The sequence below is a fragment of the Diabrotica virgifera genome, chromosome 5 (genome assembly GCF_917563875.1).
Source record: "Diabrotica virgifera virgifera chromosome 5, PGI_DIABVI_V3a".
Taxonomy (NCBI): Eukaryota; Metazoa; Arthropoda; class Insecta; order Coleoptera; family Chrysomelidae; genus Diabrotica; species Diabrotica virgifera.
The window spans coordinates 76,744,174-76,768,350 of NC_065447.1; the positions used below are offsets into that span (position 1 = coordinate 76,744,174).

The following is a 24,177-nucleotide window of genomic DNA, read 5'->3' on the forward strand; positions in this document are numbered from 1 at the left end:
TGTAAATCTTTAGATCCTTTTTATCTCCTTTCTTAAATAGTAACAATGTTACTGTATGTACATATGTATTGTACATAAGTATGTACAAAACTTCTCTAGTTGTTTTCCCACCACTTTTTAGCATTTCTACTATTATGCCGTCTTTTCCTGGCGATTTATTATTCTTCATCTCCTTGAGTGCTCTTTTATCTCATTCTTACTGATTTTTGGTTGTAAGTCGGAATTGACATTTTTTATTTTTATTTGTAGTTGCTTAAGGATTTCTTGTGTTGGTTTCTGTTTTGTATTGTAGAGGTTTTTATAATATTCTTGTGTTATCTGTACAATTTCTTCTATATTATTGGTCTCTATACCTTTTTTGTTCTTTATACTATTAATCTGTAAGGTTCCAAGCTGTGGTTTTAAGCACTTCATACTTTTATTTTGTTCAATGGTTTTTTCTATTTTTTCTTCCTGTACTCTCCTTTGACTTTCCTTGATATTTTATGGTTTAGAGATATTTTTTGAAAATTTCGTAAATTAAAAAATTCATATTTTGCCCATTTGAGTCCCAAAGTTAAACTGTTCCACTTCTCTTCTATGAAATTTGTCGCTCGTTCTTCTTCTGTCCTCAGAATATGTCTACGGCTTGAGATATTGTATTTCGGACACCGATTGAGCTAGAGAAAAAATTTTAGTACGGTTCTGCTCGGAATAGCAAGGAGTCTACCTACTTAATTTCGTATTTTTTACGTCATTATTGTGAGAGTTACACAGTCATGGGCAACTCCCTTATGACGTACGGGTATGAAATATAGATAACAACCTACTCCGAGTCCGGTCGAATATATCTGCCACATAAAAATCGGTCAAACCGTTTCGGAGGAGTATGGCAACAAACACTGTGAAAAGAGCATTTGATACATATAGATGTAAAAGAAGAACAATGTATATCAAAGATTGTTCCTTCAGTTTTGAAGAAAAAAATTGTAAATATTTTTTTTAACATGAGTTACAATTTCATAAAAACATGAATTACCGCAGCAGTTAAGTAAATTGTATGCAAAAATGACCCACTTTTAATCATTATTTAAATAATTATTCCCTTATATAAGATACTTTCTTGAAAATATATTTTGTTTTCACCTGAACTTTGGTATAAAATTTGTTCCAACCTGTACGAAAGTACATTTTGATTTTATTTGATTGGGCTATTACTATATTTATCTCAAGTAGGTGTTACTTTTGCAGTAATTTGTATTTGTGTTTTATAAAGCGTACATACGAGAATAAAAACATTGTGGTCATTATTTAAATATAACGACGGAAGCAAATAATAATCATTAACATAATGCTCAAACAGGACAATGCAGAAAACATGTGTCGTTACTATTTTAAAACGAAAAGTGAAAATGTATTGTGAAACTACTGGCCTTCATAATATATTAACAGAACAAAACATCGCATGACATCTTTTACAGATTTCTCTCTAATATCTTTTTGACAAATTCGTAATGTTTGTGGGATGGTTTTGATTTATAAATGATTCCCATGATAATACTTTAATAAAATATAAACCTCCTCACGAAAGCTACTGTGCTCCACAAAATTCGTGCAACACTTTTTGGAGAGCTATAGCTTGTTTGAAAAGGATGCTACGCAAATAAATTCAAGCTAATATGTTTCTAAAATTATTTTCTTGTGGTATGTTTTTCACTGAATATTTATACAAGGTGTTTCAATGGGAAACAGAAATACAATGGTGAATACAAGTCGCTGAGGCCGTTCTAGATATATGTACTATAGTCCATTATTTCACGGTTTTTGCTCTAAATTTTAAAGAACCGCTTGGATTGACATGAAATTTGGCATACGTATAGCTTACATGTCAAAGAAAAAAAGTGATATTGTGCCGATGTATGCTTTTGCCCTGGGGGTGACTTTCACCCCCTCTTTGGGGGTGAAAAAATATATGTCCAAAATAAGTCCGGAAATGGATAAACTGACTAATTTTAAGTAAATTTTGTTCTATAGAGCTTTTTCGCCAAGTCAACACTTTTCGTGTTATTTGCGAGTGAATATGTTCATTTTTTCAACAAAATAACCACGTTTTTAGACGGTTTTTCGCAAATAACTCAAAAAGTAAGTATTTTGTCGAAAAAAACGTTCTTAGCAAAAATATAGCCTATAAAAAAGTTAAAAAAATGGTGTAAGTGTTAGGTCTCTGGATCTCGTAGAACCAGAGTTATAGCCAATGAAAAATAGATTCATATTCACCAAATTTCAAATAGAATATTTCAACGTGAAATATCCAAAAAAATAAGCACTTTTTGGGGAAAACTCATTTTACCTTTTTTAAAGTGTTAAAAAAATCGGGAAGACCACCCTCTAATTACTTAAATGAAATTAATCGTTACCGCTCCACAAATTATTTTACTTAGGTTGTGTTTATATGATCTATAAGTTTCATTGGTTCAAAGTGCTTATTTTTGAAAAAATTTGGTTTCAAAGTAAAATTTTTTAAAATTTAAATTTTGAAAAATATGCTTTTTTTCAAAATAACTTAAAAATTGTTAGAGATACCAAAAATCTCGAAAACCAAAAAAAGTCAGATTTGCTTTTCTGAATATCATGTATTTTTTTGTTTTTCTGTTGGACAAAAATTGATTAAGATTTGGTGTTTCTAAATTTGCATACATTCGTGATCAGTGACTCGTTCAACCCCTTTTAACTACAGCCCTTTCAATAATAAGGACTTTGAGCCGATGAAACTTACAGATCATATAAACAATATATACACGAGTCAAGAAACTTGTGAAGTCGTAAAGATTAAGTTCATTTAAGATACTAATTAGGGGGTGATTTTCTCAATATTTTTACCAAAAACAAAAGGGACTAACTTTATTTTGAGCGTAACTTGTTTAATTTTGATGCTAGAAATTTTTTTTATAAAACAAAAATGAAGCTTTATTTAAACACTTTAAATAAGTTGTAATGAGTTTTCGCGGAAATGTGCTTCATGTTTGGTTATTTCACGTTAAAGTATTCCATTTGGAATTTGACGAATATGAACCTATTTTTCATTAGCAATAACTCTGCTTCTACTAAGTGTAGAGACGTGATATACCTATACACCATTTTTTTTAAATTTTCTACAGGCTATACTTTTCCTAAGAATGTTTTTTCGGCAAAATACTTACTATTTGAGTTATTTGCGAAAAACCGTCTAAAAACGTGGTTATTTTGTTGAAAAAATGAACATATTCACTGCCAAATAACTCGAAAAGTATTGACTTAGTGAAAAAACTCTATAGAAAAAAAGTTACTTAAAATTAGCCAGTTTATCCATTTCCTGACTTTCTTTGGACGAATATTTTTTTCACCCCCAAGAGGGGGTGAAAACCACCCCCAGAGCAAAAGCACATATCGGGACAATATCACTTTTTTTCTTTGACTTGTTAGCTATGTGTATGCCAAATTTCATGTCAATCCAAGCGGTTCTTTAAAATTTAGAGGTTTTGCAATATTTTACCGTTAAAGAACGGACTACTACATTTATTGCCCCACCGATTTTTGTAACCGATTTATTAATGATTTTGCCCATTTTTTCTGGATTGATATCTTTAGAACCACCTTGTATGTTTTTTGATATTTGGTACACATACGGCTCATTTACAACCCAAACCACCCAACTACGAATCACAAGACAAATCCAGGTCCGGATGAACAAAACATATTAATTCATTGTGACCTTGAAACAACACCCTGTATATCGAAATTTTCAAAATCGAAAAGAGCACAAAAAACTAAGTTGAATGGTTCGTTTCAATTTTTTGGCCAAACCATTTAATGGCTTTAATTTTGAAATTATATTGAAATGTTTAAGAGCTCTGAGATGAAAAAGCAGGTATAATTAATTTTTAATAATATCTAAATTATTAAAGTTAATGAATAAATACTCAGTTTAAAACTAATTAATACCTATTTACTACATTGGACCGACCCACATAGTAATAACAAGAAAAATCCAGGTCCAGATTAACAAAAAAATATAAAGTAATTGTGACATTGAAAATATGTTTATTAAAATTTTCAAAATCCGTTTGCATATTTGAAAAGAGCACAAAAAATTAAGTTTAATGGTTCGCTTCAACTTTTTTGCGCAGAAAATTTAATAAATTAAACATTATTGAAATTTTAAAAAACTCGGATATTAAAAAGCAGGTATTATTAACTTTTAATAATAAATTATGAAAGTTAATGAGTAAATACTCATTTTAAAAACAATCAATACTTATTTACTACATTGAAACGACCCACTTACTAATCACAAGAAAAATCCAGGTCCGGAACAAAAATTTCGATATAATTTCAGAATTAATGTCATTAAATTGTCTGGCCAAAATATTGAAGCAAACTTAGTTATCTGGCTCTTTTTAAATATGCAAACGGATTTTGATACTGGACGGAGGATACATACAAACGAATGGAGGAGCAGACACAACAATGAGTTAAGAGTCCCTCTTCAGACAGAACCATCGTAAGACGTATAAAGGCCAACAGACTAAAGCGAGCACCACACTCTCGGCGAAGTTACTTCGCCAAAGTTGACCGAAGTCCGAAGTACCATCACTACACACTCGTTCTACTTCTCGAGGAACACATTCACGCCGGGCGATAAGGACTTCGTTCCTTTGACTTGATCGCAAAGACCGCCACCGAATGGAAGTAGACCGAGGCGCAGCAAAGTCTCACAAGGTGGCCGTCTACACTCTCGTACTTGTTGAACTTCGATCGACTTTGCCGAGAGTGTAGACGGCGTTTTAGATGAACAGGACATGTAATACGCAGCAATGACCATCTGCATCGCCTTATAAATAATGTGTTTTGGGACAGACCAAATGTAAGAAAATCTGTAAGACGATGTAGAAAAAGGTGGAGATATGCTCTCAGAGAGGACTTGGAGAAAATGGCAGTAAACGATGCAACGACTTATCAAGAAAAGAAATTTCTGTTTTCATATTTCTCCATTTTAAATCAAAAATGAATAACCATTTTCAATTTTTCGTTGCAAAACGAAAATACAGCCGCATCATATTCTAGTCCAATCAGAGAGTGCAGCAAGCACCTCTACCGGTTTAGAAACTAATTAGTCTCTCATCAGGACTCATCTGAGATTCCAGACCCTCCCTCTTTAAAGATGAATAAAAAGTCTCTCATCAGGAGGCACACATGCTGCTCTCTCTGATCCAACCAAAACAAACCCTGGCGTGCAGTCACGGATTGCAACGAACGAAGTGGCATAGATGCCCTAGCGGCAACTGCTAGCAAAAGAATAAGTTTTCACTCTAATGGCATATAAAACAACGTAATGTTACCCTACATCCCACCAGACTGAAAACAATGGGAACCTTCTCTGGTTACACCTCCGAGGCTTCTACAATTTGCAAGCCATACAGATGCTGAGACTAAGGAAGATGAGGGAATTTTACAATTTATAATTCTGATTGGACTAGAATATGATGCGGCTGTATTTTCGTTTTGCAACGAAATTGAAAATGGTTATTCATTTTTGATTTACATGTTTACTCTGATTGGAGTACGAAGGGAACCATTCTCGTTGGAACTTTACCGCGCTGAGCAGATGGGACGTGAATTATAAATTGTAAAATTCCCCCATCTTCCTTAGTCTCAGCATCCGTGTGGGTTGCAAATTGTATAAGCCTCGGAGGTGTAACCAGAGAAGGTTCCCATTGTTTTCAGTCTGGTGGCATGTAGAGTAACATTACGTTGTTTTATATGCCATTACAGTGAAAACTTATTCTTTCTCTATTTTACTTTACTTATGTACTTATACATATTTAGAGATTTTTTAATGTAACAAATTAATTTCAATTTTATAAATCATAGCCTTCTTCATATACTTACTAAATAATTTTAAATGATTGAACTTACGTATTCTCTGACGTTCTTCGTCCTCACAGCCTTGTATGAAGCATAAGCGGGATATAGGGTTCCTATTAGCAATCTAAACAGAGGATACAAAACTAAATAAGTTACTGCTTTGTGACATACAACTACCAGGCTTATCAAAACCAATCCGAGGTGGAACAGCGACGGTTTGAAAAATAAGAAGCATCGCAACATTTCGCAGCTTTCGATGATAATCTTATTTCTATATAAATAAGATTCTTAGGCTATCTATTATGGTTTCATTAGTCTTGAAATGGAAATAACAGTTTGCTTTCCCATAGTTTTAATAAATGCTTTCGAAGAAGTTAATAATTTTTTGGTGCAGCATAACTGTATGTGTAAATGTTTTTGGTTCCTGACAAAAGAAAAAAATAATATTTAGTTGAAGTTGCATTTGAATAATTCGTAAAATAAGAAAAATATGAAATAACAATATGTTATAAAAAATTTATTAAAAATCCTTTATAAAAGGTATATTTATATTAACAAAGACCCTTTCGGGCTACTTCACAGAACGTTTTCGAAATGACAATTTCATCATCAGTACTGCGTACAAGGTATGCATACTTGACACACTAAAAATATCTGGGTGAAAACTCTTTAAATGATTGAAGTTGCCATCTAGATCCAACTAGAGAGGTTTACTCTCAGGGCCAGCAACCCAGATGGTTGAGAGTTCTACGTTGCGGTGATGTAAAATCAAGGAAAAACTCAAACATTACATGTCATTATAAATATAAAAATGTAAGATGAAATTAGTTTTCAATCCTAATAGCAAAATTAATAATATTGAAAATATTAAAATATTACTAAAAGATTTTTAAATTGAAAACTTATTGGTACATTTCGAAACCTTATTAGTACATTTCCCTGGTGACACCTCCAAGGCTTCTACAATTTGCAAGCCAAATGGATGCTGCAGTGAAGACAAAGGGAAGGAATTCTACACTATGCAATTCACATCCCCCGTCTGCAGCTCGGTAAAGTTCCAACGGAAAATGCACCTGGTTACTCTACGGAGTAATACGACTATAAAATAAAAATGTATACCATTTTTATTCAGTTGCAATGCGAAGGCAAAACAATCTTACTTTTCAATTAGAATTAGAATACGGAGCGCAGTCCAGTCCTCTGAATCGCGATTTTCGGCTCTTATTGGAGCCTCATCGGAAAGAACGTAGGCACTGTTCTCCATACCCCAATTGATTAGCGTCGAGAGTTTCTCCCACCCATCGCAACCGAAGTGAAGGTATTAGGTGACTAGCGTCATCTGGCAATTGAAAGATGAAGTTAGTTTTCAATCCTAATAGCAAAATTAATAATATTGAAAATATTAAAAATATGAATAAAAGATTTTTAAATTGAAAACTTATTGGTACATTTCCCTGGTGACACCTCCAAGGCTTCTACAATTTGCAAGCCAAATGGATGATGCAGTAAAGACAAAGGGAAGGAATTCTACACTATGCAATTCACATCCCCCGTCTGCAGCTCGGTAAAGTTCCAACGGAAAATGCACCTGGTTACTCTACGGAGTAATACGACTATAAAATAAAAATGTATACCATTTTTATTCAGTTGCAATGCGAAGGCAAAACAATCTTACTTTTCAATTAGAATACGGAGTGCAGTCCAGTCCTCTGAATCGCGATTTTCGGCTCTTATTGGAGCCTCATCCAATAAGAGCCGAAGACTTTTTTTATTTCTGGAGATAGATATTTTAAAATACTTTAAATTAGTTTAAACAAGTTATCCTCGAAAAATGCATAGTTTCCCTGTCTTTTGACTTTGAAACTACAGTATTTAGCATTTGACGAAGAAGAGCTAACATTTAATAGTGTATAGCTCGATTACTATTGGTCTTAAAAAAAATTAAAAGAAACAGTTTTCTTTATTTTTTCAAAAGGTACATTTCTGTTAAGTAAAGTTGTTTTAATAAAACGAAAACTTTTGGAGTTATTAGCCGAAAACTTATTAACAACATTGATTTTTTCGATGTAAAACCAACACTTTCGATAGCGAATAAATTGAAAACTATTAATTTTATTAAAAAAATGTATAGAACATTTTTTGCTTAGAATGAATGTTTTTACTAACTTTTGCGGTCAAAATATAATAAAAAATTTCCACCCCCGAGATGGGGTGGCAACCACCCCCATGGTAAAAGCGCCTTTCGGCATCATATAAATTTTGATCCATGGACTATCCACTACTTATTCTCAAATTTTCATGCAAATCGATCCATTCTGTAAAAATTGCGAGGTTTTGTCCTATTTTAAGCTTCGTTACTTGGACTATAAGATTTGTGAGCAATGTTGTTCGTATACAAAATAAAAAAATCGTATCACAATCAGTGTGCGAACAAACAACTCAACAAATTCTAAATGCATTAATTGGATAAACACAGATCTCTGGATCATCTTATTAATTGACGTAGGTTCAAGTTTAAACCTAATTTTGCCTCTGAAAAATCAATATTTTCAAGGCCTCTCCATATTCCACTTCAATAAATAATCCGAACTTTCAAGTTGCTTTTAAAAGTATAACCAAGGAAAGTTTTCAAAAATAAAATAACATGTTGACTGTAAGAAACAGCATATATGTATTTGAGGGTTAAATAAATTGTTTTTTGATGTTTCACGATATTTTTCTTTGGTACTTTTGGAATCAGTAATAATATAACTACCGTGGAATCACGCTGCTGAATGCAGCATACAAAATAATGTCCAACGTCATTTATGAAAGACTTAGACCACACGCTGAAAAAATAGTTGGCAGGTACCAAAGTGGCTTCTGTAGACAGAAGTCAACAATAGACCAGATATTTGTTCTGCGACAGATCCTCGAAAAAACAAGTGAACATAACATCGACACACATCATCTCTTCATAGACTTCGAAAGCGCATATGACAATATAAACCGAGAATTCTTAATAAAAGCAATGAAAGAATTTAATATACCAACACAACTAACAGAACTGATAAAAGAATCTCTAAAAGTAGAAAGTAAAATCCAGATACAAAACGAACTAACGGAAACAATAGATGTGAAAAAGGGACTACGCCAGGGAGACGCTCTATCATGCATCTTGTTCAACATCGTACTCGAGAAAATAATGAGGGACACAACAGTCAACACTCGAGGAACAATAATTAATAAAAGCGTGCAAATACTAGCATTTGCAGATGATGTTGACATAATCGCAAGATCAAGAAGAGAAATGATAGAGGCATTCAATCAAATAGAACGAGCTGCACAAAATAGTGGCCTTAAAATCAACCAGAACAAAACAAAATATATGCAGGTAAGTAAAAACACAGAAATAAGGCAGCCACAAAATATAACAATAGGAGAATACAACATTGAGGGGGTAAAAAACTTTACATACTTGGGATCCCTAGTCACATCTGATAATAACGTAGCAGAGGAAGTGAAGAGGCGAATATTTATTGCCAATAAAAGTTACCATGGCTTAATTCGGCAACTAAGATCAGATAACGTCGCAAGGAAAACAAAATGCCAAATATACAAAACCTTAATAAGACCGGTACTCACATACGGCTCAGAAACCTGGACACTCGCTAAAAGAGAGGAAACATTGCTAGCCACCTTTGAAAGAAAAATCTTGCGACACATATATAAGGGCACAAAAGAAAATGGAATTTGGCGAATAAGATACAACTTTGAACTATACGAAATATACCAGGATCCGGATATCATAACATTCATTAAAATAGGACGGCTGCGATGGATGGGATATGTAGAAAGAATGGAAGAAGGCGAAATACCAAACAAAATATTCAAACAGATGCCAGTAGGAAAAAGAACAAGAGGAAGACCAAAGCTGAGATATTTAGAACAAATAGAAAATGATATAAAAACTTTAAAAATAAAAAACGAGAAAAAAAGCACGAAACAGATCAGAGTGGAGAAGAATCCTGGAACAGGCCAAGACCCAGAAAGGGCTGTCGAGCCAATGATGATGATGAATAATATAACTAGGTACAATAGATATTTTTGCAATGAATGCAAAAGCATGGGTTTAATACACTTATCGTAAATTGGTCTAAAGAGAATATAACACGTCGAGTACAGTATCATACTTTTTACCAAAGTTGCATAGGTACAATATTTTTCCGCGTTAATGAAGAGCACAGCAAGATCGATTATCATTAGGAAAATTAGGAACTCCTTCTTCTGGTGCACTCCATTAATAGAGGATTGCGACCACTATATCAAAATATTCTCTATTCTGCGCCGATCTTAGTAATAATAATTGTTGAACGTTAATGCCCGTCCAAGCTCTGATATTGTGCAGTCATGACATTATTCTTCGCTTACTCCACTTTGGCCTTCTATCGTATTTAATTTGAATGTCCAGGCTCCCACTCCATAGAAAAGGACTGACCAAACGTCGAATTTTACAACTCTAGGTCTCTAAGCTGAGTTGTCGGTTACAAATAATTTGCTGTACCGGGTGTCCCAATAAGAATGGCTCTCGGCCATATCTCAGGAACCGTTTATGGTACAGCTTTGAGAAAAAAATATTTATAACAAAAGTTGCCTCGGGAAAAGCCTGAAAATTATTTTCATAATTGTAGGTCTACCGCTAAAGGGCGTAATTGAATATCAAAAATTAAAAAATCAAAATTTTACAAAATTTACCTTGTGAAAGGGCACTGGAAATCCAATCATCGTATTCTTCATAAAATTCTGCGCATATTTGATTTTACAAGTTTAAGTCTACCTTTGCAAATAAGAGGTGGGGGTGAGTGGGAACATTCTTATGAAAAAATGGCTGTAAGTCCGGTTCTGCTAAATCGAATTTTGCATATTTGGCCTTATTGAAAACATCTCTTTTTCGTCAATGTAAGAGTCTTATTTGAAAAATAGTCTAATAAGTAATATGCCAGCTACTAGGCGATATTTAATTATTTTCGGAAATCTAGTTTTCTTTGGAAAATATTAAACACAAGTATGCATTTTTAATCCTGTATTACAAAATTAGACCAAATTAGCAACATAATACCGAAAACCGCATGTCTATACCTTTTTTCTATCTCGAGATATCTTAAGAAATGTGTAAATTTTAAACATAACTGTTACTGTCACCGGTAAACGAGGTTAAGGAAAAGTAGGGTGCTATGGAAAAACAAAGAAACATTTGCCAGATGTAAACGTATATAATTAATTAAAACAACAAGACAAACAACACTATAAAATTAATATAACACAGAAATAAAAGCAACTACATACTTACTTAGTGACGACCTAAATGTTCAAATTGTGGCCCATCATTTTCGATGCAAGCATTTGCTCTTTCAAGAGTAGATTGAACAGCAGTCTCAATTTCTGCTTTCAGAATGCTTTGAATGGCGTTTCATATTCTCTAGATTCTATTAGATCATGTTTTCTCGAGTAGTGGGCCTAGCGACAAAAACAAGGTCTTTAATCCGTCCCCATAAATAAAGGTCTAAAACAGTTAAATCTGTTGCTATTCAATCTACTCTTGAAAGAGTAAACGCTTGCATCGAAAATGATGGGCAACAATTTGAACATTTAGGCAGTCACTAAGACTAAGTAAGTAGTTGCTTTTACTTCTTTGTTATATTTTATAGTGTTGTTTGTCTTACTGTTGTTTTAATTAATTATATACGTTTGTATCTGGAAAACGTTTATTTGTTTTTCCATAGCACACTACTTTTCCTTAACCTCGTTTACAGGTGACAGTAACAGTTATGTTTAAAATTTACACATTTCTTAAGATATCTCGAGATAGAAAAAAGGTATCGACATGCGGTTTTCGATATTATGTTGCTAATTTGGTCTAATTTTGTAATACAGGATTAAAACTGCATACTTGTATTTAATATTTTCCAAAGAAAACTAGATTTCTAAAAATAATTAAATAACGCCTCCTAGCTTGCATATTACTTATTAGGCTATTTCGAAAATAATACACTTACATTGACGAAAAAGAGCTGTTTTCAACAAGACCAATTATGCAAAATTCTATTTAGCAGAACTGGACTTACACCCATTTTTTTCATAAGAAGGTTCCCACTCACCCCCCTCTTATTTGCAAAGGTAGATGTGAAATCAAATATGCGCAGAATTTTATGAAGAAAACGATGATTGGATTTCCAGTGCCCTTTCATTAGGTAAATTTTGTAAAATTTTGATTTTTTAATTTTTGACATTCAATTACGTCCTCTAGCGGTAGACCTACAATTATGAAAATAATTTCCAAGCTTTTCCCGAGGCAACTGTTGTTATAAAAATTTTTTCTCAAAGCTATACTATAAACGGTTCCTGAGATATGGGCGAGAACCATTCTTATTGGGACACCCGGTACATGTTCCTGATGTATTCGTGTTTTTATTTCTACATCTGGATGTCACTTGTCATTCATCATTTAGTATTAAATTACCTAAGTATCTCAATATATATTCGGTTGGATCATTATTTGAGATTGGGCAATTCATACTATCATTGTTATTTACAAGTTCATGAATTTTTTCAGATCTTTTAAAGCAAAGGATCGCTCAGGATTTTTTTTCGAAAAAACACATTATTTACTATAGGGAACCCATGATGGGGCTACCTAGGGAGCTAAAAATTTGGCTAAAATAGTCTTTAAATATGTACTTCGAGTGCCTAACCCCAAATAAGAATCCAACCGACTGTTTTCATCCCATTTCAGTCCCATTGCTTCAATTGCATTATTAACTTAGTCTAATATCTTTTGTAAGCCTATTCTTCCTGCTGGCAGAACGGTATCGTCTGTATATCTGATATTGTTAATATATTTCTTCTTCTTATGGTGATATCTTCAGCCGGAGGTTGTAATCGTCATTATTATCATATTAACATATTTTCGAATCTCTATTTGTACATGCATACATACATAATACATGATGTTTCTTTATCTAACCACAGAAATTACAGTGATTTGCTATCCACCGTGTTTCAAAATAAAAAACATAAAAATATAAAAAATAAATAAAACAAAGCAGTATAATAGTATGTAGTTATGATTCTTTTAAAAACTCACTCATACGGAAATGGGGTTTGATAATTTAATTATTGTCGCCCAGGAAATAAACTATTTTTATAATAAGAAAACTGTTGCTGAATGTTTTTGCTTGAATCATGATTGTATTCATAAGAATAATTTTCAAATGGCAACCAACGAGGGGTGTAACAGAATATACAGGGTGGTTCATCTTATTTGCCTCGGTGTCTGTACGGAAAACCACTTGATATTTTAAAAAAATTTCTTTACAGAAATATACAGGGCCATTAATACTACAATCTAAAAATAATGTGAATTATACAGGATGATCCAAAAAAGAGTGGTATATCAAAGTTATATTTTTTCTTATGAAATGCCCTATATCTGATCACATTATTAAATTGACCTTAAAAAATAAGCTATACTTTCATAATGGTTCACTATACCTAAATACAGGGTGTTTTGATTTATTTCGATTTTTATAAAAATGTAAAGTTTTAGAAAAAAATAAATATCTACGAATCTAAGAATCAGTAACAAATTTTTTCTTGGATCTTAATAAGAGACTATTTAGCATACTTCAACAGATGCTTATTGCAACAAAATTGCTTACAGGGTGGTCAAAATATAAGATTGTTCTATTAACAAATTCAAGCTGTAATAACTTACTTATTTTAAATGGAGCACCCTGTATCTTACTAGTCTATCGCGTAAAAAATTTACTTAGCTTTCAATTTGTATTAGTTTCCTATATCTATCTCTATACAGGGTAATTTTATTAACAAATTCAAGCTGTAATAACTTACTTATTTTAAATGGAACACCCTGTATCTTACTAGTCTATCGTGTAGAAAATTTACTTAGCTTTAAATTTTTATTAGGGTTTCCTATACCTATCTCCCTTAATTTTTTTAATATTTAAAGATTTCCTAATTTGTAAGCTTTAAAAATTAGAATTAAGTACAACTTAAGTGGTTATGTACAACACATCACCAACACCGGCAATATACTTAGACAAGATACTGTCATTAATAAAATTTTCATTGTTATCATGTAATCACACAGAGTGTTGTATTATTTTAGTTGATTTTGGCCTACATGTGACATTGAATAATATGTTTATATTAAACTGCATACCCTATATTAGATGCCGTATTCTGGAAGATATTTAAATTATATTTCATTCCATATAAGTATTTTCCATATCTTAACCCAACGGTTATTAAGTAAATTTAAGAACACCACTTTTTGGTTGAATCTTTGAATCGCAATTACAAACAATTAAATGCAATGGCTACTTTAACGAAATCGAGCCTATTGTACAAAAATATGTAAAAATGGGTATTTAAAGAATAACATGGGAATTTATATAATTTACAGAATAACATGTGTATTGAGAATGTTTACATGGAATTGAAGAGATTTTAAATATCTTCCATTATAAAGAATAGAATATCGAGTACGTCATTTAAAATAAGAACACTCTGTGTGATTAAATGATCAAAATGTGAATTTTAATAATGAAAGTATCTTGACTAAGATATCTAAGTATATTGCCGGTGTTGGTGGTGTGTTGTACATAACCACGACATAGGTACTTAATTCTAATTTTTAAAGCTTACAAATTAGGAAATCTTTAAATATTTAAAAAAATGAAGGGAGATAGGTATAGAAAACCGTAATAAGAATTGAAAGCTAAGTAAATTTTCTACGCGATAGACTAGTAAGATACAGGGTGGTTCATTTAAAATAAGTAAGTTATTACAGCTTGAATTTGTTAATAGAACAATATAATATTTTGACCACCCTGTAAAAAGGTAGGTATAGGAAACCCTAGTACAAATTGAAAGCTAAGTAAATTACCTACGCGATAGACTAGTAAGATACAGGGTGTTCCATTTAAAATAAGTAACTTATTACAACTTGAATTTGTTAATAGAACAATCTCATATTTTGACCACCCTGTAAGAAATTTTGTTACAAAAATCATCTGTTTAAGTATGCTAAATAGTCTATTATCAAGATCCAAGAAATAATTTGTTACTGATTCTTAGATTCGTAGATATTTATTTTTTTCTAAAACCTTACATTTTTATAAAAATCGAAATACATCAAAACACCCTGTATTTAGGTATAGGGAACACTTATGAAAGTATAGCTTATTTTTTAAGGTCATTTCAATTATGTCATCAGATATAAAGCATTCTCATAACTTTGATATACCACTCTTTTTTGGAGCACCCTGTATAATTCACAATATTTTTAGATTGTAGTATTAAAGGCCCTGTATATTTCTGTAAAGAAATTTTTTTAAAATATCAAGTGGTTTTCCGTACAGAGACCGAGGCGAATAAGATGAACCACCCTGTATAGACGAGAATAATAAAGGCTCAATATGCATTCAACGCTTTAAATCAAATTTAGCAAACAAACGAAATAACATAAACAAAGAAAATTAAAATCAAAAGTATATTACTTTACAAAGCAGAACCATGACGAAACTAAAACTACACAACTAAAAACTTTTGTAAACAAACCTTTGAAAATAATTCTGAAAACATACTGGCCCAAAAGAATAACTAATAAAGAACTACACCGAGAGAACCCGAAAAGATTGGACTAAGATGGGATGAAGTCAACAACAGAGCAACAACTAGAAGACACTGGAAGGAACGAGTACATAGTTTATCCAGAGAATAAAAAAGAAAGAAGATGCGCTGAAACGCTAAGCCCTCAGTACTCCACAAGGAGAGATGGATTTAGAGAGTGGAAACCTTTCCAAATAGATTAACAAACAAAGCATATTGTAAAAGTCTAGGTGATACAAACGGTGATACACAACTTCGATGGTCGAGGTGTCAACACAATATGATGGCCAAGCTCAAGAAGAAGCTTACACATTCAAATGTATACGCCTAAATTAGAGCTTTATCCAAATTCTTACAAAAACTACTTTTAAGAAATAACCCTAATTCTAAAACTCCGGCACTTACAACGGACATCAATAATCAATACTACCTACAAGGATACAGAAACATTTGAATACCTATTGCGTACATTATGTTTTTACTATACCGGGTGTCCACTTACATTTCCCTCATTTTAACTGCCTATGGGGTGTATTCTGTAACACTTCCGTTAAATTTTAGTGGCCTCTAAAATTTTAGCGCCCGCTAAAAATATTTTGGTATTCTGTAAATCATACATCCGTTAAAATCATAACCTAAACCGTTAAAACTCCCTCTAAATAAAAATATTTTAGAGGATGTCAAAACGTACCCGCTAAATTTTTAGCAGTCCGTTAAATGTGGTTTGATTATTTTTGTTGGGCTATGTTTGTATGAATAGTAGTTTGTTATTCTTGTATTATACTGGAGATAAATATTTAAAAATGGAAAATGGCTTTTTATAATGTATTTGGCGAAGAAGTACTTAATAAATAATAATGAAAGGTAAGTCTCATTTTTACTTTACAATTGACACACTACACCTATAAGTAACAAAATTCAAATGTTTGTTTCTTTTTGTAGAGCTGATTTCAGATTACAACATAAACACAAAGTAAATAATTGACCTGAAAGTAAATAACTACAATTACCATTTCAAAGGAAGTAGGTACCTATCTAAGTACCTAGAAATGTTATTGAAAAAGTGTTGGAAGTCAAAGATGTTTGTCAAAGCAATTAAATCCTATTAATGCAGGTAAAATTATTTAAAGTTATTGTGGAACATTACAAAACGTACCAAATGATTACAAAGGTAAAGTTTCAGAAGGTTTATAACCAGATGCAGATTAATAAGATGACCTTAATGTCATTGAAAATAGACCATTTATTTGACCAAAATTAGTGTCGAAGGGGAGAAGAAAAATAAGATATGCATTTTTTCAGCAATATTTTAATGTATAACTTTATAAATAAAAATGTTTAATTGGAAAATATGAGTTTTACTAAAAAATAATTAAATATAAATATTATTTTCTAGGAAACTGTCATTTTCTTCTTCTTCTTAAGGTTTTTGGCCTCTAACAGTCAGTTTTCGGTCAATCTCTAGGTTAAAAGTAGTTCAAAACGATCAACGTGCGACGTTGCCGTATTTGTTCCAAAACCTTTTAGAGGATTCCTCTAAAATAATATTATTTTAGCGGTCCTCTATAATATGTGTATACAGAATGACAATCTAACCGAAAAGTTTTAGATGACCGTTAAAAGTTAAATTTTAGAGGCCTCTTAAATTTAACGGAAATGTTACAGAATACACCCCTATAACTTGTACACGGCTCAAGATAGAAATATGCGGTTTCCGCTGAAATGTTTTATTTTAGTAAAAGTTTTGTTTCAATGAATTGTATTTTTTATATCGATTTTAAATTAAAAAAATGGCGGATTTTTGAAAAAAAAACGTTCTTGACTTTTTTTATTGAAACACACAGTATATATTTTTGTAAATTGAAAGAACGGTCATTTACCTATCCAGCGATATAAAGTTTTTTAAAATCGGTTGTCAAATGACTGAGCATTTAATTTTTAAAATGAGAGATGCAATGTGGAAATCACATAACATAATATCAATTTGCTTAGTTATGATATTGTTATGTATCCACGTTACACCTCTCATTTTAAAAATTAATTACCAAGTCATTTGACAACCGATTTAAAAAAATATGGCTTGATAGGTGAATGACCGTTCTTTCAATTTACAAAAAAATATACTGGGTGTTCCATTAAAAAAAAGTCAACAACCTTTTTGTCAAAAATCTGCCATTTTTTTCGTAGTTGAAAGCGATATAAAAAATTAAATCCATTCAGACAAAACTTTTACTAAAATAAAACATTTCAGTGAAAACCGCATATTTCTATCTGGGGTCATTTAGAAGTTATAGACAGCTAAAATGGGGGAAAATATAAGTGGACACCTGGTATTAAAAAAATACCTATGTATTTCATTTTATTTAAAAACCATAATATGTTATTAAATTTAATAAAAAAATAATGTAGATCGAAATGCAATTTGATCACATAACAAAACATATCTCATGAGCGATTTCTTTACTTTGAAGGCTAAATTTCTGTGATTTTAAATAGAAAGCATTGTTAGAGATTGTCGTAAATACCTAAATTAATTATTATCTACACTCTATACATTCGTAAATGATTTAAAAATTATATATAGAGCTAATTGACCACCATCCGGATAATTCACTAGCACTAACCTCAATATGTTAGAAACAAAAAAGTGTATCACATAGCACTGATACACTGATATACACGCACTTATAAACCTTTCTGATCTATTTTGAAGAGTTATTTGACGGACATAACATAAAAACTATTGAAAATATCTACCAAAACAACAAAATGGAAGTCAGAATAGATGGACAACTTACAGAACCTATATGATTCAATAAAATTGTGTTTTGACTGGGAAAGTTTTGGGGTAGTTCTGATTTCTTTCATTATATATGGATTTTGGGCTGCTGAATCCGAATATCAGGTTTGCGGACAAAATTTCTTGTCGGAACATTGAAAAAATCGCGAAAAAAGCGAAAAATTTCAGCTTTTTTCCGCTTTTTTGCTCAAATCTCGAAAACTATTAACTTTTAGTAAATGGTCTGTTAACAGAAATTAAAGTACTTAAAATTATCTACAAATATCACTACATATTTACTCCTAGTTTTCTGTACAAATAATAAATGTTAGTTCATAGGTATGGTATGTCTCTTGTGACAGCTTCCATAAGTCCATTCCGTCCTAAGAGGCCGGGAATGTCTCTGCTTTTCCCTTAGAGCCACAGAAGATCAGGCACAGTTTCCGTTGGTGTGAACATTTCCTTCGGATTTGTTATCTTGATTTCTGATGAACCTTGAGGTTTTGTCCTTTCAAAATGAATTAGTTGAACAGCTCCCTGACTTCCATAAACCTCAGGCGCGGGTTTCTTTTTTATCCGAGGAATGGATTGCTTAGGAGCTACTGCATGTTTTGGTGTAATACAAGAAATGCCACATATGACGTGAAAAGTGTGGTATTCGTCGATTGTATGTACGTTAAAATCAGCGTTATCGTACACCTGCTGTGTAAAGCACGGCAGGTCAATTTTCTGCGGATCGCCTGCGAATGCTGACACTTCCAGGCGAACAGCTTCTATATAGGATGAACAATACCCCAAAGAGGAAACTACATCAACCTATTTTCTTGAGCCGTACTTTTTGTAAAGAAAACGGCCAACCCTGCAAGGAATGATGAGACCAACTATCTGGGCCTTACTGCCGTTACAAGACCTTTAGCAAGCGCGTTGCTTATCTGGAAGTGTCAGCAATCGCAGGCGATCCGCAGAAAATTGATAAGTCGTGCTTTACACAACAGGTGTACGAAAACGCTGATTTTAACCCTTTCTATGCCAGGCCTCAATCCCAAAGGTTTTTCATGCTTAGAGTCCAATTGCCTTATATATACGTCGCATAAAAATAAACAAATAAATTACCAAAACATGTTTTTAATGAGTTTGTTTAACCAACTTAAACGTTTTCTTTTCAAAAGTACTCATCAGAGAGCAAAACCAACCAAACTAACTTAAAAAAAATAATGTAATGTAAATTAACATTGAAAGTTTTCTTTTGTGTGGTACTCCTCAAAACATGACATTACGCAAAGGCCGACTCCGCATCTTGCACACGTGTATCTCAATTCGCTTCTTCTTTTTTTTCTGGTCTTTTCTGTGGCTACAAACGCTTCACCTTCTAGAAGCTACCTATAAGCGTTGCCACCAGTGCTACAATATAGCATATATCTAAAATATGTGCACCAATATATACTGCAATGGGTCCGCATGACATGTCTTAGGTGCAAACATTTTGAGGCTTTGGGAAGAATAATCTAACATTTTCGGACATATTTTTACGGCATTGGGACACCAATAAATCTAAAATTTTATAAGCAACGCATATTTTCGGCTTTGGTAAATTGAGACCATAACACCTTGAACGTATATATACCGCGGCTGGGACACATATATACCACTTTTTGACATTATATATGCTGCGTTGGGACACAAAGGGTTAATGTACATACAATCGACGGATACCACACTTTTTACGTCATGGGTGGCATTTCTTGTATTGCACCAAAACATGCAATAGCTCCTAACCAATCCATTCCTCGGCTAAAAACTAAACCCGCACCTGAGGTTTATGGAAGTCAGAGAGCTGTTCAACTAATACATTTTGAAAGGACAAAACCTCAGGGTTTATCAGAAATCAAGATCCGAAGGGAATGTTCACATCAACTGAAACTGTGACTCCATCTGTGCCTGATCTTCTGTGGTTCTAAGGGAAAATCAGAGACATTCTCTGTATTTTAGGATGGAATGGATTCATGGAAGCTGTGAGAGGAGACATACCATATTCATATTATGAACTAACATTTATTATTTGTACAGAAAACTAGGAGAAATTTATCAAATGACAGCATTCTAGTAAAAACTAAAGTTTTGGAATGTAAAAAGTGGGTTTTGCCAAAACCGTTAAAAATTGGCAATTTTCAACTTGCACTTTAGACCGAATAGTTCGTCTGAAAAAAAAAGTAAATAGTTACATTTGTAGATAATTTTAAATTCTTTAATTTCTGTTAAATTGTTTTTTGCAGAAATTGCTTAAATAATAATATTTGAGTTATCCTTCCACTCAAAATGGTCCGGAACATTGTTTAAATAATCAAAATGTCAAAATATGAAGGAAAAATTTGATTTTTTTATTGGTTTTTTGATTATAACTTTAAAACTATTCATTTCTGAGAAAAGTTGTACTAACATAAAAGTTGCGTAATTAAATTTCCTACAATATAGAATTCGTAAAAAATTTAAAAAATAGTCACCCTTGTTGCAAAATAGCAATAATTGCGAAAAAAAACATACAAAAACAAGTATTCGCATTTTACGTTTTTATACCATTTATGCTACACTTAGGAGCATCATATTTTACCCAGAAAAAAAACTTTATGATATGGTAAAACAACACTGTAAATTTCAATAAAATCAGTTTAATAAATTTTGCAAAATAAATTTTGCAATCCAGCTTTTACAAAAAAAATTCATTTTTTTTTAAATGTTGCAGGACTGAAAATAAAGCAGATAGCAAGTTGAATTTTTTTTTGCTTATAGAAATGTACTGTACCTTTTATTTGCAATTTGCAAAATTAAAATCGATTAATTACCACGGCGTCAGGAAATTTTTTTAAATAAACATTAATTTTTGGTGCTACGCGCAGGACAGCGGTGTTCGATTCACACAAGATGATTTCCACCAAAATTTCTTCCAATCTTTATCTAATAATATATTATTCCCTTACTCTATATTTTGTTTCATTTTAATATTTTAATTCCACAAAAATCAAACTAATTTTATTATTGTTTGTGAAATATTGTTTAAACAATTGCATATGTTTAAAAATAATAAACTTTTATTCTCTAAGTTAAAATATATGAACAAAGAAAGTTTTTGCTAAAAAAAGTGTTATTTCAAAGGATAGAGTATGTGTTTTTATTTTGCAATAAACAAATTTATTTATTTATATCGAAATGTAATAAAAATTAAAATGTATCAATTATTATCAAAGGTCATTGGAATGCCCAATCAGAGCAAACTATCCGCTGTCCTGCGCGTAGCACCAATAATTAATGTTTATTTAAAAAATTCCTGACGCCGTGGTGGTTAATCGATTTTAATTTTGCAAATTGCAAATCAAAGGTACGGTACACTTCTGTGCGCAAAAAAAAATTCAACTTGCTATCTGCTTTATTTTCAGTCCTGTAACATTTTGAAAAAATGAATTTTTTTTGCGAAAGCTGCATTGCAAAATTTATTTTGCAAAATCTATTGAACCGATCTTAATGAAATTTACAGTATTGTTTTACTGTATCATAAAGTTTTTCTGGGTGAAATATGAAGGTCCTATGTGTAGCATAAATGGTTGAAAAACGTAAAATGCGAATACTTGTTTTTGTATGTTTTTTTCGCAATTATTGCTATTTTGCAACAAATGTGACTCTTTTTTAAATTTCCAACCAAATCTATGCTGTAGGAAATTTAATTACGCAACTTTTATGGTCAACTCAGTACAACTTTTCTCGGAAATGAATACTTTTAAAGTTATAATCAAAAAACGAAGAAAAAAATCGAATTTTTCCTTCATTTTTTGACATTTTGATTATTTAAACAATGTTCCGGACCTTTTTGAGAGGGAGGATAACTCAAATTTTATTATTTGAGTTATTTTCAAGCAATTTCTCCAAAAAAATTTGAGTCACCTCTCAACGTCCAAATGTACAAATATTTTTACAGATGCGCCCTGGTCTACATGCATAAGAAACAAAACGCACACAGACACAACACAAAGGCTAAGGCTACTGGAAACGGTAGAGATGGGTGTACTGAGAAGAATTACAGGAAATACGCTGAGAGACGAATGGACACTAAGACTAAACCGAAAAAGAACCAAAATAACACAAATAACCACACAAGTAAAATGGGGGAAACCCGTGTGGCCAAAATAGCTAGATATAAATCACCAATCACCAATTTGTATGTTAACAGAAAAATATATTTACGTGACCATAATAATGTATTACACGGTCCAAGAATATTATATAACGGTCTTCCACAAGGCTCAATTCTAAGCCCTTTGTTATTTAATGTTTACACTGCAGATCTGCATGACCTGATAGATGACAAATGTAAAATAATACAGTATGCCGATGATATATGTTTATATACCAGCCATAAATCCTACGATGATTGTATGTTTAATCTAAAACGTAACTTTAGGAATATAGATAGGTGGGTTAAAAACATGGGATTTAGCATATCAAAAGATAAGTCTTCGATTGTATGTTTTACAAGACGTAGACAAAAAATCAGAGGCAAATGCCATATAGGTGATTATGCTTTTCCCTTAGAAGAAGAGTATAAGTATCTGGGCATGATCCTAGATAAAAAAACTCTTGTGGTCTAGCCATATAAAATATGTGAAACAAAAGTCAGAGCGTGGAATTAACCTTCTGCGTTTCGTTTCCAAAAAAAGTTGGGGTGCAGACCAATATATTTCCTTAATGTTTTATAGATCCTACATACGATCCATTCTAGATTATGGCTGTATTCTTTATGGTTCTACTTGCAAAACAAATCTTTTAACACTAGACAGAATACAATATAAATCTATAAAAATCTGTCTAGGAGCTATGATGTCCTCACCAAGTCATGCAGTTCTAGCAGAAGCTCAAGAACCACCTTTATACATACGTAGGCAAATATTAGCAAACAAATGTCTAATAAAATACAGAACGTTTAATACAACTATGGTTCACAAAATAGGTCTGCTTTCGACAGAAAATTTAACAAATTCTTACTGGAGGATAAAAAATTCGCCTCCTCTTACAGAATCTTTTATCGATGCGAATCTTTACCAACCTTATATTTCACAGCTACCAAAATTTCCTATTTTCGAACATGACTTTGAAGTTCTGATAGACAAACCAACCATTATAATGCCATCTTATTCAGACTTGCCAACTTTAACAAATCTTATATTTAAATCCATACTAAACAAATTAGGGAAAAATTTAACAGTAATTTATACAGATGGATCAAAAACAGATGAAAGTACTGGTTTCGCATTTTTTGTTTCAAACAACAATTATGCAGAAAAATACCGAATTCCGGATTGCTGTTCTATTTTTACAGCCGAGGCTGCTGCCATACAGAAAGCACTAACTTGGTGTGCTTCTAATTATTGCGAGAACGTTGTAGTAGTCTCAGACTCTCAGGCAGTACTACAAGCTATTTGTAGCCATCCATTAGATAATTTCCAAAACTCCAGTATTCTTGATATCAAAAAAACATTACATAATCTAAAATCCACTAAAAAAACAGTTACTTTACTGTGGGTTAAAGGACATAGCGGAGTGGTTGGAAACGAAATAGTGGACGGAATGGCAAAAAATACATCCGACATACCAGAAATCACAAACATTTTCAACTTCAAAGACCTATTTTCTGTTATCAGAAGTGTTGGCAGGGAGAGATGGAGGTCCAAATACGAAGATGTTCAGCAGACATCAAGAAATCATTACTTTTCTATTCACCCATTATTACCCAAATGTATACCTCATTTTAACTACAATTATAACAAAGTACATTCCTCATTAATAACCCGGCTAAA

At 32.2% G+C, this 24,177-nt stretch overlaps 1 protein-coding gene across 3 annotated transcripts in view; it reads right to left on the reverse strand.

Annotated features, from left to right (window-relative positions):
- LOC114331861 (receptor expression-enhancing protein 1-like) overlaps positions 1–24,177 on the reverse strand; it is a 136,392-nt gene that overhangs the window by 76,586 nt on the left and 35,629 nt on the right. For all 3 annotated transcript variants that reach the window (XM_028281539.2, XM_028281541.2, XM_028281542.2), the window contains exon 2: positions 5,935–6,007. In XM_028281539.2, the coding sequence (XP_028137340.1) occupies positions 5,935–6,007 (73 nt within the window). The remainder of the gene's footprint in view (positions 1–5,934; positions 6,008–24,177) is intronic.